The sequence below is a fragment of the Drosophila ficusphila genome, unplaced genomic scaffold (assembly GCF_018152265.1).
Source record: "Drosophila ficusphila isolate 14025-0441.05 unplaced genomic scaffold, ASM1815226v1 contig_791, whole genome shotgun sequence".
Taxonomy (NCBI): Eukaryota; Metazoa; Arthropoda; class Insecta; order Diptera; family Drosophilidae; genus Drosophila; species Drosophila ficusphila.
The window spans coordinates 22,773,932-22,789,118 of NW_025064737.1; the positions used below are offsets into that span (position 1 = coordinate 22,773,932).

The 15,187-nt window shown below is 40.1% G+C and overlaps 3 protein-coding genes and 1 non-coding gene across 8 annotated transcripts; 3 read left to right on the plus strand and 1 right to left on the minus strand.

Annotated features, from left to right (window-relative positions):
• Positions 1–133: 133 nt before the first annotated feature.
• Positions 134–1,772, plus strand: LOC108088494 (40S ribosomal protein S8). The gene is made up of 4 exons (XM_017186319.2): positions 134–251; positions 526–632; positions 966–1,377; positions 1,596–1,772. Exons 1-4 carry the CDS (start codon positions 248–250, stop codon positions 1,697–1,699), a joined length of 627 nt encoding a protein of 208 aa, XP_017041808.1. The 5' UTR covers positions 134–247; the 3' UTR covers positions 1,700–1,772.
• Positions 1,479–1,524, plus strand: LOC122320803. Its single transcript, XR_006245846.1, has one exon. It is a non-coding gene; the product is annotated as a small nucleolar RNA R442 (small nucleolar RNA).
• A 185-nt stretch (positions 1,773–1,957) lies between the features above and the next one.
• LOC108088492 (zinc transporter ZIP13 homolog) lies at positions 1,958–7,769 on the minus strand. Of its 4 annotated transcripts, none has more exons than XM_017186312.2 (6): positions 7,390–7,769; positions 3,226–3,565; positions 3,052–3,159; positions 2,580–2,993; positions 2,358–2,513; positions 1,958–2,300 (listed from the first exon to the last, which is right to left on the minus strand). In XM_017186312.2, exons 2-6 carry the CDS (start codon positions 3,434–3,436, stop codon positions 2,122–2,124), a joined length of 1,068 nt encoding a protein of 355 aa, XP_017041801.1. In that variant the 5' UTR covers positions 3,437–3,565; positions 7,390–7,769; the 3' UTR covers positions 1,958–2,121. The 4 variants fall into 4 exon arrangements, with proteins under 4 accessions (XP_017041801.1, XP_017041805.1, XP_017041804.1 ...); XM_017186316.2 differs by lacking the exon at positions 7,390–7,769 and adding an exon at positions 7,224–7,331; XM_017186315.2 differs by lacking the exon at positions 7,390–7,769 and adding an exon at positions 4,555–4,708.
• Positions 7,770–8,534: 765 nt separating this feature from the next.
• LOC108088516 (WD repeat-containing protein 44) lies at positions 8,535–14,192 on the plus strand. 2 transcript variants are annotated; one of them, XM_017186354.2, is made up of 10 exons: positions 8,535–8,957; positions 9,014–9,218; positions 10,105–10,194; positions 10,286–10,424; positions 10,493–11,255; positions 11,313–11,513; positions 11,576–12,299; positions 12,358–13,176; positions 13,239–13,367; positions 13,443–14,192. In XM_017186354.2, the coding sequence occupies exons 1-10, from the start codon at positions 8,872–8,874 to the stop codon at positions 13,596–13,598; spliced, it is 3,312 nt and encodes a 1,103-aa protein (XP_017041843.1). In that variant the 5' UTR covers positions 8,535–8,871; the 3' UTR covers positions 13,599–14,192. The 2 variants fall into 2 exon arrangements, with proteins under 2 accessions (XP_017041843.1, XP_017041844.1); XM_017186355.2 differs by lacking the exon at positions 10,105–10,194.
• Positions 14,193–15,187: the final 995 nt, after the last annotated feature.

Consider the following 15,187-nt stretch of genomic DNA (forward strand, 5'->3'; position numbering starts at 1 on the left):
ATTCCGTCATACCTATTAATAACATGAAAAAAATAAGAGCTTCTGCGCTCATAAAAGTAAGTACCTTATAAGCTTTAAATAAAAAAATTTAAATAAATATCTTGTAACAGCACTTATTGTACTGTTAGGCGCATAGTTAACAGCGGGGAGTTGCCAGTCCGCGGCAAACGTCAAAAAAATAACCCTACTTTTTTGACACGAGGTGCTGTGCGTGTCTTTTCCTTTCTTTCTCGCTTTTTACTCGAACATGGGTAAGTCAGCTCTCGTAAAATGCGACAAAATATCAAGAAAATGGGCTGAAATTGGTCTGCAAACACCATAAAAATTCGCAGAAATAGCATTTGCAACGGCATCGAATAAACAGCGATTGGAAATATGTGCACAAATCGAAATATGAGTGAAATTGACTTGGTGCGTGTGCGGCATTGGCTGTTTTTAGTGCCTCTACGAAGTGCCCATGTTCTTGGTGTTTTCGGTTCATAATAATGTGATCTGTACTAATTTGTTGTTTTGTGTTAATACCAGGTATTAGCCGCGATAGTGCACACAAGCGCCGGGCCACCGGAGGCAAGCGCAAGTCGCTCCGCAAGAAGCGCAAGTTCGAGTTGGGACGCCCCGCCGCCAACACCAAGGTAAGGATATAATCCATGGATAAACCTGACCCTGATACTAGGGTCCGGAATCTCATACTTTGATTGGAATAATGGTTCTCACTGAAATCGTTTTACTTTGAAAGCGAAATGTTTTACTTTTTTTTTTTTTAACCAACATAAAGTATGAGAAAACCGTTCCCAAAGTGTTACTTATAAAAGTTAAATGATGTTAACGCGTGTCAACTGCAATTGCGCTCTCGAGCACACTTTTTGATGATTGAAAAGCTTTATGTTCGGACTACTGATTGTATACACTTCTACACCATATAGCTTAAAGAAAACTCAGATTAACCCATAACTCTTCTCTTTCAGCTTGGCTCCAGCCGTGTCCACAAGGTGCGAACCCGTGGTGGAAACACCAAGCTGCGCGCTCTGCGTCTGGAGAACGGCAACTTTGCCTGGGCCTCCGAGGGTGTTGCGCGCAAGACCCGTATCGCCGATGTGGTCTACAACGCCTCCAACAATGAGCTGGTGCGCACCAAGACCCTGGTGAAGAACAGCATCGTGGTGATCGATGCCACGCCTTTCCGCCAGTGGTATGAGGCTCACTACGTTCTGCCCCTCGGACGCAAGCGTAACCCCAAGCACGCTCAGAAGGAAGACGAGAACGACGTGCTGACCAAGAAGCGCAGCGAAAAGGTCATGAAGAAGTACCTGGAGCGCCAGAAGTACGGCAAGGTCGAGCAGGCCCTCGAGGATCAGTTCACCTCCGGCCGCATCTTGGGTGTGTATTTTAAACATGATCAACTACATAAGCTTGTTAAAGTGATGTAAAACCCCTAGCGATCCAGCAACTTTATTGTATCGATCTTGTTTTAAGAGAGATGCAAGCCTGTTGGGCGTGATTTCGCTTGTCATAGTTACTCTGATTTCAATACTTAACATGCTTGTTATGAGAATTTTTTATTCCCATGTCTAATTTTATATCGTCTTCTCTTACAGCTTGCATTTCTTCCCGCCCCGGACAGTGCGGTCGCTCGGACGGCTACATTTTGGAGGGCAAGGAGTTGGAATTCTACCTTAAGAAGATCAAGTCTAAGAAATAAAGGCACTAGATAAGCTTGCAAGACATGGATTTGCAAAGAAAAACAGAATAAAACAACTTGTTTTTTATAGGAAGTGCATTTGTCCAAATTCTTCTTTCAATTTGCCTGGTGACAAAGTTATGGCATCCAAAAAGTAAAGTTAAAAAAAAAGACAGTACTTTTGATATCGGAGAGCCAGAGACTCTCCCTTAAATGTCTATTGAATTTTCGTTTCATAAGTATGATACAATAATACGTAATCATTAACAATAGTTTAAATATCATTCATATTGGCTATAATTACATAACGCAGGCAGGATAATGAATCCCATAAAGTACAACAAATTCATGTAATTTTGGAACTGCCAATGACAATTTTAAAATAGCGATCTAAAACTGTTTGGGATTGAATTTTCATCTTATACTGCTGTCATCTATAGTTCCTAATGTTCGAATAGCATGGTCATCACGGCCATTAACGCAATGCCGAAGATCAGCGCGAGCAGCTGCTTAATTGACTCCTTTCGCTCCTCTTCCTTCAAGAGATCAGGTAATACTGTGACCAGAGCAATGTGCAGAAAACCGCCAGCAGTGAACGGCATGATCCACGAAGTACGTGCCTCTGTAAATGTAAAGATAAGTTTAGTTGCTCGTCACTCGAAAAGCCCTTTAAGCATACCCATGGCCGACGTTACGCCGGAACCTCCGATGGCCACTAAAGCACCCAGAAGGCCAGCACCTGCCGTCAGAAGCTGCGCACGCGCGGCGTCCCAGCGACTGAATCCGGATCGAAGCAGGATGGCGAAGTCTCCCACTTCGTGAGGAATTTCATGTACTGTAAAAAGGGGTTTTTAAGATTTTTTTACAGATGAACAGTGAACACTAAAGTTTGTGTACATACACAGAATGGCAAATGTAGCCAGCACTCCATGCCTGAAGGAAACCAAAAAGGAACCAGCTACGGCTAGACCATGTGTAAAATTATCAATTGAGTTGGCCAAAAGGTTGAGATATCCAGCCACTTTTTTAGGCTGTTCCTTCTTCTCCTTTGACTTAAGTTCTCTTTCGCGAAGGAAGCACACCTTATCCACATCTTCAATATCGCAGGCGCCTCCGCAACTCTCAGCGGTCTCTCCTTCGGGCAATTGTCCTCCATGTCTGCGCAACAGGCAGTTGGCAATCTCAACGCACTTGGGTTGGGGGTTCTCTTCGTCCGCACTGGCATATCCGGAGAAGATTTTCTCCACGATTGTAAAGATGAGTATTCCGGAAAGAACCCAAAGGCCCGAGCGCAGTGATGGGTGGCTAGATGGATCTATAGAGAAAAGGTTTCATTGGGCGAAAAGAAACATTAATGGTGCTCTACAACATACCTTGCTGATCACCTTCCCACGCTTCTGGTAATAAATGGAGGAAAACATCACCCAGCAATCCACCGACTGCAAAACTCAGGAGAACTCGCAGGAGTTTTGATTCCGCAGCTTAGGTGAAAAAAATGGGGTACGTTAACAACTGACAAATGCAACAAAAAGTAGTGGACAACTTACGATCTTTGTATCCTTCTTTCGCCATCTTTTCCTCCGTGGGAATGATGATTAGCGGAAATATGCCACTTAGACCGATGACCACCGATCCCAACAAAGAGAAAACCCATGGCGTATACTGAAAGCTTTTAAAGTACTCTGGCATGTACTGATCCATAATGTTTGAGTATATCATGGCGAAGTGTTCATCGAAGAAGCTACCGTTAGTGGTCATTTTTAACCGACTTGCTTTGGGTATTTATTTGAGGTTTTGTGCTGGAACTAAGATTCTTCAGTCACAACAGCCTGGTCATGTCCTGTGACTTTCAATGGGAATTATGCAGTGTACGACGAGTTGAGCCAGCTATAAGTCGAAATATAATTTTACTTTCTTTTGATATGCAATATACACGTAAATTTTGACACAAATATAAAGCTAAGCATAAGTGTTCTCCTAAATCCACCACCTGGCAACAAACCCAATGAATACCCAGATGGATTCTCAATATCAGACATGCGGTGATGGGAAAATCCTTAAGATAGGACAATGTCAGCCAAAATCAATATAAGGGCAGCAGAAACTCTCCCAACTTGGCCTGTTGTCAAGTTCGATAAGCAAGACTCTGTAAAATTTAAGCACAGCGGCTTAAGTGTGACTATGTGTCTTTAGAAGGAGCAGCAGTCAATCAAATTAAGACCATTGGCTGATAGACTATTCGTCAGGATGACTACGCTTGTCCTGTCACACCATAATCAACACAATATCCTATAATTAATATTGAAGTTGTTTCGCTAATAAAACTAGCAAAAACATACATATCAACACCACCATATTAATAAACGATTATTTACTTCGTAAAGAAACAGTTATATAGTTATTCGATACCATTTTGACGAGCACATTAGAACATCTATTATCACAATTAAAATTCACTGTTAGCAACCCATTATTTTACAGATAGTAGTAAATCACCAGCAAAGGTGAGATCAATTTCTACTATACAGATCGTAAATTACACTTTTATCAGTCCTACCAAACAAAACAAAAGCAGAGCGAATTTCCAAACTCGATAACCGTCTCCTTTACTGTGCACAAACTGACTAAACGAAAATTCAGAAGACGCTGGTCTAGAACGCCCACGTCAAGATACTTTGTTTCCATTTGATTTCCGATTTGATGTGCACGATGCAGCTTAAACTGTTCACTTTGTCGCGATAAGATTACGATGGCGCTGGAATGGTACGATTTCAGCGGCTTTGTTAAACGGCAATACTACACATGTGTATTGGGGAATCGGCAGAATATGTTGGTGCCAGCGTCTCCAAAATTTCCCGTGAAAATTGTGAGTGTACCTGAAGATAGAACGCCCGTAGCGATGCGAGCCTGTGAGCGAAGCAAATACTATAACTATGGCCGACTCTTATCTTTCACAGTCATTGTCATTGAACTATCACAAAGCAAATTATTAGATTAGATTTAGACGTCGTGTAATTAGATGAATACGGGATGTCGCCTTCCTTCTGTCTGAATATCTAAATAGCCTAAATCTAAGAAGCTGTGTAAATAATGAAATCATCTATGCACAGTTAACACAAGTTAAACTGTGTAATCGTAAATTACTTTATTTATAAAAATCTTTTCAAAATTGTAAAAGCTTTGATCACAAAGAAAATTCTGTTGTTTGAGCTTAAAGCCGGTTTTTGCGGCTTTATTTATAGAAGTTAAAATTCGTTACTAGGAAGCCACTCAAGTTTTTTGTGTAGATCAGGTAATCACTTGAATAAATACTCCAATTTCGGCACAATAAATGAGGAATGTGTATTTAGCTGTTGGGCTTAATTATTGTATTTCCAGACAAGCCTTCAATCAAAAGCGAGCCTAGGTTTTGAAAAGAGCAAAACTCAATTGTGAAAAAGCACTGTTTCCGGCAATCCTGTATGTGTAAATCGCAAATTGGCGCATAACATTTTATTTATGTCTAACAAGACGCATAAGTATTAATGTACATACATAGGGTATCACAATTTTTGTTGTTATACAAGTCGGGGGACAATAGATTCTTCTGCGATTTAAAGTTGATTTGTGGCGTGTGGGTACTTGTATACTTTCAACTGTTAACACAATACAGTAACTATAACACACATGACGGTTGCTAATGCGGAAACCTATGATCCGAGCTCCTCAAGTCGTGTCTTATCGCGCCGGTAACTGAGCTCGTTATGGGGAGAGATTCGTCTTCTGCAACCGTTCTTATAGGAGAATTATATTGAAAACTAAAATAGTGGGTTTGTAAACCCACTACTAGAATAAGCTACATCTATAAGTTGCTGCCTTCCACATTACAAGTGAATCATAGATGTCGCCATAGCATTTTTTAATGGATCACCAAAATGGCCGAGATTATTTTGCACGCTGCACTAAAAACATGGACATGGCGGAGTGAACAAGCTTTGATTATCAATCAAAACGTGCGAAACACTGCATTTAAGTGAGAAACTGAGTCCCTCCAGAGATAAGGTTGGCGTCTGACAAAGATATAAACAATATATAAAAGAGATCATGCTGCATTAATAACGTTGCGGGGGGCGATGTTAAGATCAAGAAAATAAACATGTGTACTTTCCCGAGAATTTATCAATTTTTATACATGACCTTATATACATATATTTGTCACCATTGTAAACCACTTTTTCTGATCATATTCTTTGTTTTCCTTTATTAAAAAGTTGATATATATGTACTTGCAAAATATTTATTGTGTACATACATACTTCTGAGTTACCAGCATAAAAAGTCAAAACCCTTCGATTCTCCATTAAAATTAATAAACAAGGTTCAAGCCACAAAACCAGTTTGCAAAACAAGTTATCATTGTTTTTTTGTTTAACAAAGTCTAGTCCGTTTGTTTTTGTATATGTAGCGCTGATAAAGGCAATACACGCATATTATTATAGTTCTCAGCGAACAGATTTCAGATTAGATTGAGTACTGTTGAAAATGTATCAAATATGGCCGCTATTAAGGGGGGAAATACAATTAGAAGGCCTGAAATGAGGGCTATCTTTGGGAGTGGATTGCAAGTAGGGTGTTAAATGAATCTTAGCGATTCTTTTTGCATGTTATTAGGTAATTATTGAGCAATAAAAATCAGTCAAGGTTTTTGAAAAATATTGTAATTAAGCCCATTGATGATCAATAATGTGGAGTCGTGTTTTTAGGGAAGGACTTTGCGCCGTGCAGTCTCCAGGTCCAGGATCACTATTTAAACAAAAAACAGCAACTGGGCTTTAAACTTAAAGGTACAGCGCACACCATGAATTATTCCATATTTGAAAAAAATTATTTTTCCATTAAAAAATTTGAAGTTAAAAAAAAATGTTCAAAAAAACCGTTTTTTTTTTCGACTTTGTTTGTAAAAAAAAACATGTTATAACAAACAAATATGAAAAACCGTTATATTCATGGTGTGGAGAATTTAATTTCAAACATTATGCAAAAAACCGCATTCGATTAAAATAAAATCTCTGACCTGTACATTGCACGGCGACTTTGAAAACACTACTTTTCAGGAGAAGCGTTTAAAGTTTACTTTTGTGCATGTCCGCCATATGACACACCCTCACTAAATTACGTATAACTTTGAAAATAAGTACCGGACGGCTTTATGCTTTTAAAGGCTTATTCCCAGACATATTTAGAGTACATTAATCCAAAAAAAAATTTTCGAAAAAAAAAAATTTCTAATTGTATTTCCCCCCTTAAGTGACGTGTGAATGATAATCTTACACTAGGTTAGTTATGCCGCATGTTTAAAACTCTATGCGGAAATCGGAAGTTAGCAATTTGATTATAATATATGGATGTATACAGAGATATGGAACACCACATTTAAAAATTTTATTTTTAATGTGAAATACCAACGAAAATAATAATAATCTTTTTTAACATGTGTACATATATACATATGTATGCACATCTGAATGTATATAAAACTGATAAGCATCAGCTGAGACGACTTAACCTTTTTTTGATGAGTGAGATTGATGATAGAAATTGAAATTTTGTGTTCGAAATTAAATTGTTTTCAACGCAGTGGAGTATATATAGCATTATTGTTTGTTCATTATCTTTGTTTTATAGTTTGGTTCTTGTGAAATTAGTTTGCATTGTTATGCAGTTATTTTTACCGTTTTTGCTTGCAGTCGGAATAGGTTAACGTGCTCTTATCAACTTTATGATGGCGAATAACCACAACTTTCGGTTTCGTTTATATTGGCTTTTGTTTTGTGGCGAAACAAAACGTTTGATAAATTACTTTTCTATTGCGTAGTAGCAATCATTGGCACCCGTTTTACTTCGCCGTAATTGCTCGGATTCACTTTTATTTTGCTTGGGCTCCTCAAAAAGTTAAATATATACACTTGGCCCCGCGGAATTCACGCTTAATGTGAGTGTCGTCACCCCGCGCGTCTCTTTACGAAAAGTTACAAGCTCGCCAAAATCACATGCATTTATACATTTGTTTACGTTGTTCGAGTGCCGTGCGGAAAAGACAATAACAACAAAACGGTGCATTTGCGATGGCACACGAAATCAAAATGTCGTTATATCGATATCTTATCAAAAACTATCGCATGATAGCTTATCATAGTCACAAACCCTTGATAAGGGCATTTGTACCAAGTCGACAAGGTTTATATTGTTTCATATATTTTTAAGAATTAAATATAGAACACAGTTTTTCTTGTATATTTAAAATAACGGTAATTGTTTACAAGTGCGGTGCACGGTAAATACGGCTTAAAAAAATAAAGTAAAATATGGAAACGATGTGTTTTTTTCTAAAACTTCGAAATCCGTTGGCGGAGAGTGAAAATTTTGCACCGTTTTTTTGTTATTAACAATTAAAGATTCGATTTGTAGTACAAATTCGGATCTATGTGACCGTATTTACATGTGATGTGCCGATTATTGCAGTCGTCTGGTGGCCGATTATTGCAAATACGGTCACTCAGATCCGAATTTGTACTACAAATCGAATCTTTAATTGTTAATAACAAAAAAACGGTGCAAAATTTTCACTCTCCGCCAACGGATTTCGAAGTTTTAGAAAAAAACACATCGTTTCCATATTTTACTTTATTTTTTTAAGCCGTATTTACCGTGCACCGCACTTGTAAACAATTACCAAAATAACTATAGGCCCTTTTTTTTAATTTTAAGAGAGCTAAAAAATTTTGAATATCTATAATTCGCGACTTGCGGTAACGAACAATCACGGCGTTTGCTCTTCTCTACTTTAATCGATTGGTCATGAATCATACTGGATGCAATCGAAAACAAAATTGCCCATTTGACACCTCTAGTATTTACGCGTATCAAGCGTAAAACTCAATTAACAATTGATTTGGACTTAAATTAACCGTTTAATTATGTTTACCAAGCACCAGGCGACACCACAATGTTAAATGCAGTGCCTTCTTCGCTAGTGTGGCAGCGAGTGACGTCATACAAGTAGAAAACAACAAAACCAACAGAGGGGCGCCGCAGCAACAAAAGGGAATCAATAACAAAAAGAAAGAAAGAAAAAGCGTAATTTCGTGGACAATTTGCATACGGTTGGGTGGTTAGGTAATAGCGATAGCCATCAAAAACGCACAATACACGAAATGAGTATGCTGGAAACGGATTCGGACAGTTCAGAGGAGTTTTTCGATGCAGAAGACACTACGCCCAATCGACATTCGACTCTAAGGTGGGTGTTTGTGCGGATTACCTCAATACATATATTTAAATGTTTACGTTTTATAGTCGGAAACCGCCCGCTGAGGTGGCCCAGGAGTTCATATTTCCCGATCCCGCCGTGCGAGTAAATGCGGCCGCCTCCTCCGACAGCGATGCTACGCCCATTGGCGCTGGAACGCCTGCCACCCGAAGTCCGACCAACAGTCTGAGTGCCCGGTTGAAGCAGCAGGATGCAGGGGTGTTCGTTGAGCCCAAACTCGTGCCCGGATCAGTAAGTGGATAGGGCCGGAGTTCACTACTTTTACTTTCCGTTTTGCTAGCCCCAGTTATGATGTCATCGACTAGGGCAACGATCCATCATCTATGGCCTTGGGAAAGCATTCTCATATGTGAAATCCCTCTTTCAGTTGTGTTTTGTAGAGTATACATACCCATTTAAGGTGTTAGTTGAATGTCAAATGTCAACACCAGTTTTTTTTAGTAAGGACTGGTTCCATTATTGGGCAATTTACTTGTACAATTTAATTAGCCTTTGCGTGTACGTGTCCTTAATGGTAGTTATTTCCTTTCTACATACATATTGTCAATTACCTGCCATTTTTAGGCAACTAACCATTGTTACCATCACAGATAATGGCCATAAAATTTTTAATTGCTTCATTGGCGACTTTTAAAAATATATTATATCACCATCGAAGAAATTGATTAAGAGCCGATATGATATGGTTTATAGAGTTTACCCAGTCATTATTAGGCGAAACCGCATTACTTAAGGGTATAAAGATAGATGGAATCAAGTAGTCTTTAATTCTAAGTTTTAACTTTTTTCGCGATTATGATTGCGATGTCTTTCTATATCGATCACTAATTTCCCATTTTGCATTTATATTTTAATTCAGCAAAAATTAAAAGAATTAGATTTTTTTTCCCCGAAGTTTAGCATGCCAAAACGCACTATCTAATTAATAATTATCAAATCACCCCCTTAATTTTGTGTCCATATTTGTGTTCTTTACTTTCATATTTTCTCCGCCTCATTTCGTAAAATCAACGAATTAAAAACAATACCCAACTTAAAAAATGGAAACAACTTAAACTCGAATCTCGACCAATTTTAAATATGCATACGTTAAAAATGACATAAATATCGCATATAGTATGGTAGACAGCGCTTTCACGAACTACGTCAGCACATGCAAAATGATGAAGATGATAATCCAGGAAATACACTCACACCTGACTCTCAGGTATACATGTTTTTGTAATCTAGCCTGTTTGCTCAGCTTTTCGTTGCCACTGTTCTTCCAGGTTTATTTATGATTATAATTCAAATTACAGAACAGCTCTACGGATGGCATTTTCACAAACCGTCCGACGCATCCGTTTAAGGTCATTGAGACCGATGCGATGAGCATACAGAGCATGACATCACTGGGTCGCGTGGGCCGAATCTTGGCGGGCAGCATTGATCCATCTGGTGAGTAGAAGTGTGTATTTGCAAGCAAGCATAGCAACCACTGACATTCTCATTCGATCGGCTTTCAGCCATCAGCATAGATCGCGAGTCACTAGCCTCGCTGAATGCGCAACAGCAGAAGCAACAGTCACAGCCACAACCATCGGCGCAGCCTGCTTCTTCCACTAGCTCCAGCACTCCGCCAAGCACAGGAAACACCTCTTCTGGAATGAGCACTCCCAGGGTTTCGCCCAAGCATCAGCACACCGGTCAGGATGCGACAGCAAACCCGGAAGGGCTTACTAGTACCGCAGCTTCGTTGCAATGCTCGTCTTCTGGCGCCATAATTCTGCAGGAACCGGATGTGATAGCAAGCACAAAGCTTGCCCAGTCCAAAACTACTGATTCCATTACCTCGTCTGGTCCTGTGGCGCCACCACGAAGAAAAAAGAAGTCCCGGAATTGCTCCATTAGTTCCTCGGATCAGTATAGTTTGCCTCCAGGAGACAACGAAGATACCGATAGTGATACCCGATCTGTGAAGAGTGTACAGGGTTTACAGCAAAAGTTACGCGAGTTTGGGAGCTCCCTAAATGATGCAACTACTTCAGCCTCCAGCAACACATTGACCTGTTCCTCTACCAATACGATAGTCTCGGCTTCGGCGTCAACTACGGCGGCATCTTCGTCCATACCGACGACAAGTACTATTCATAAGCTTACCATGCTCGCTTCAGTTACAATTGCTGGTCCAAAACCCCCCCAATCACTGGGCAGCAGTTCAACGTCGGTTCACTCCAAGCCAAGTCCATCGAACTCGGGAAAAAGCAACTCGGCACCAGGAAGAGTCAGGTAAGTGGGCAAACTTCGTTTTCTAAAAAGATGCTCACAATCAGTTGTCTTTTGCAGTTCCATTGATCCAAATCAGGGTCTTAACATATATAAGGCAACTCAAGGAGGTTATGTGGTTAAACCACGCGATGAGGCCAGCAACAAGGCCCAGGGTCCGTCCCAGGATGAAATCGAGCGAATTGAGAAAATGCTCATGGAGAATGCAAACAGACCCAAACTGGCGGGGACAGGATCCAACAGCTTGGGGAGCTCCACACGGTGAGCATTTTGCAATCACAGAAAAACACGTTTCTTATTGAATATTATTTCATTTTTTACAGTTATCCCGGTTTCTATCGCGGCGTTAACGACAAGGAGCGCCGTAAGTCCGCGGGCGATGAGGATGTACTCAAGCAGATGAACATTTATGTTCGCACGCGCACCAGCTCTGGCAAGCAGCTGACCGACTTTGAGATCCTAGAACAAGTTCCTGTTAAGAATTTAGACACGGGAGAGAATATGCCGCTCTCTGAAATGCGTTCACCACCAGTGCCTGAGGGATGGAATCCGCTGTCGCTACACATCCTAAAGCTGACCTCTCATCTGGAGGTGATCCAGAAAGAGTCCGACGAGGAGAGTGTGATTGGTATACCACCTAGTAGCGAGGGTCAGCAGCCCGACGAAGAGGAGCTCGAAGCGGAGGATGGCAGCCGGCTGAAAAGAAAGACGGCTCGGATCAAGCGCTTCCTTGGCACGACTATGCGGAAAACGGTGGACAAGGCCAAGTCAATTGCATCCGAGGTGTCGCATGCGCGGCACAAAGAAGATGTGGCTGATATTGTCGATGCCATGAATCCCGAGCAAAACATTAAAATCAAGGCTTCATCTTCCAACAAGGGTCCCTACGAGTTCACCAAACTGCAGCACGTCCAGGACTTGAGTGGCGAAGACACGAGTGCTGTGTGGTGCATGAAGTTCAGCTCTTGCGGACGACTTTTGGCCACGGCTGGTCAAGACAAGGTGCTAAGGATTTGGGTCCTAAAAGATGCCTATCCATTTTTCCAGGTAACAAGATTATCTCATTGCTTATAAAATTTTTTAATGCTCATTCATCTTGTTTTAGGACATGCGCAACAAATACAATGCTGACCAAAAATCCTCGCCAACGCCCTCGCAAGAGTCGCTTGTCTCGCAGCACTCAGCCGAAGAAGCCATGGCCATGGCCACAGCGGCTGAAAAATGCACGGGTCCCTTCATGCCAAAACCCTTCTGCACCTACAATGGACACACCTCCGATCTTTTGGACGTCAGCTGGTCAAAGAATTACTTCATTCTGTCAAGTAGCATGGACAAGACTGTGCGGCTCTGGCACATTTCCAGAAAGGAGTGCCTTTGCTGTTTTCAGCACATCGATTTTGTCACCGCTATTGCGTTCCATCCACGTGATGATCGCTACTTTTTGAGTGGCAGCCTCGATGGCAAACTGAGGTTGTGGAATATACCTGACAAAAAGGTGGCTTTGTGGAATGAGGTAGATGGCCAGGCAAAGCTTATAACGGCTGCCAACTTCTGCCAAAACGGTCAGTTTGCTGTTGTGGGAACCTACGATGGTCGTTGTATATTTTATAACACGGATCAGCTGAAATACCACACGCAAATTCATGTGCGCTCCACTAGAGGTAAAAATCGTATAGGACGCAAGATCAGTGGTATTGAACCGATGCCTGGAGAGGACAAGATTTTAGTAACCTCCAACGACAGCCGAGTACGCCTTTACGACTTGAGAGACTTGAATTTGTCATGCAAGTACAAGGGCTATTTAAATGTGTCCTCCCAAATTAAGGGATCGTTCAGCAACGATGGAAAGTATATAATCGCTGGATCGGAAAATCAATGCATCTATATATGGAAAACAAACCACGACTACTCGAAACTCAGCTCGGTGAGTGACACAAAACGCTTTGTAAAATAAATAAATAATACTGCTTGTTTTTGTACCTGCAGGTTCGACGAGATCGCAGCGATTTTTGGGAAGGCATTAAAGCACACAATACAACGGTCACTTGTGCCATATTCGCGCCACACCCAGAGGCTATTATTAAGCCCGAACCGGATGAAATCTCGAATGAAAAGGTGGGTGATAATCCGATCGAATCGAGTTCTCTGCGTTTCAAAAGATTATTTCTAATGATTACGTTCTGGTTGCAGTTGGCTTTCAATCAGCCGGATCCACTGGTCGAGCAGCACAAAAAAGGATGTGGTTATGTATTGGTAAGCGCCGATTTCAAAGGCGCCATTAAGGTCTTTATAAACAAGACGAAGCCAAAACACAGCAGTCTACCCTACACGGCAATCGCGGATTAGTCCTTAGGTAGAACTTAAAAGAAATAGAAGAAAAAAGTAAAATATTATTTTATTTTTGTAATTGTGACATTTTGTATTGTTAGTAACAGGCGCCATCGCTTATTTATTTTCATAATCCGTATTTACTTATTTCTGTCTGTCCCCCCACAACACATATTTTATTCCCATTGTAAAAGTTGTTAACAATTGCTGCTGGCGCGAACTGCTTAATCTTACGCAAAATATGTTATGTATTTTTAACGCTGAGTGTGTGAATATGTATAGATATTTGTTTAACAAGTTGATTATTTTGAAAGTCAATTTTCTATTGTTATGCCCTTGTTAGGTGAATTTTGACTGTACAGAAGCTTTGATTTAGATATGCTCGATTGTAATTAAATCTGTCCGTATGGCCAAAGTCACCACACTGATATGTATAAAATTGACTACTGGCCAACCTGCAAGGGTGCGAACGGGTCGGTACGCGGAATCAGAACTAAGTTATTTTAAAGTCTACGAACTTAACCTAACCAACTTATTATAATTAACTTTAAAAAATATATTTTGTGTAAATTAAAAAGTAAAGTGCAAACAGGACATAAACTGTTCCTTTAATTTTGCTAGCTAAATGGATTGTTATGGAAAGGGGCACGGTTTTTAAGTGCTTCGGGATTAGAGTACGCCTAAGCATTCCTTCCACCAGAGAGGTCTACTGTTAAATAAAAGCTTAACCTTCATATTTGGGGCTTCCCTAGGTGCGTGTAACTTCAAAATAGAAAGCAAAGAAAAATGGTTGTAATCTGATATTGGCAAGAACTCTGCAGACATTTGTAAATCTGAGGCATTATTATTGCAGGAAGGGCTGAAGAACGGAATACACGAATGCAGCAAGTATTGGTTAAAATGGTTTGACTCCTGTTGACTTGTTATCCGGCTTCTTTCGAAAAGTACATAGTTTGGGGCTCACTGTCTACTCACTTAATAATGAATGCCATTTCTAAATAGCATCACCCCCAAAAAACGATGAAGGTCTGCGACAAATATATGCATTGGTCTGCGGTTCCACGAATAACATACAGACATTCTAAGAGACTAGTCACGTTAAAGGGGTAAAAGAGCTTTTACTTTAACGTAAAATGTAGTAGTAATACTGCAAAATCTGTGCAAATCTGTTCTAAGGGGTGGACATTAGTATGCAAAAAAATAAGAAAAGTTTTTAGTTGTTATTCACAGATATTTGAAAATTTATTACTCATACGTAGTGTTGCCAAATTTATTAGAGTTTTTTTTTTTAACGATCTAAAACCAAGTTTCCCTCTTATGCATTTTAATAGAATAATCCGACTCTCAAACAAAGTGTTAAATTTGTTCAGCTAGAATTATTTTTGGAGACTCTTTAAGTACTGTGTTTTCGTGAATCTTAAATCCCTTATAAGCCTTTTATTCAACATAGTAAATGTCTTTGTTGGCGTTTTACTTTCACCTTAAAACTTAGGTCCCAAAGAAATATAATTTATGCTGCGGTAAAAAAATTTGTCATTGTGAACGTGGCGTATACGTAATTTTTTGCGAATGAGTAATATTAAAAAAAAATAATTAACGAAATTCCG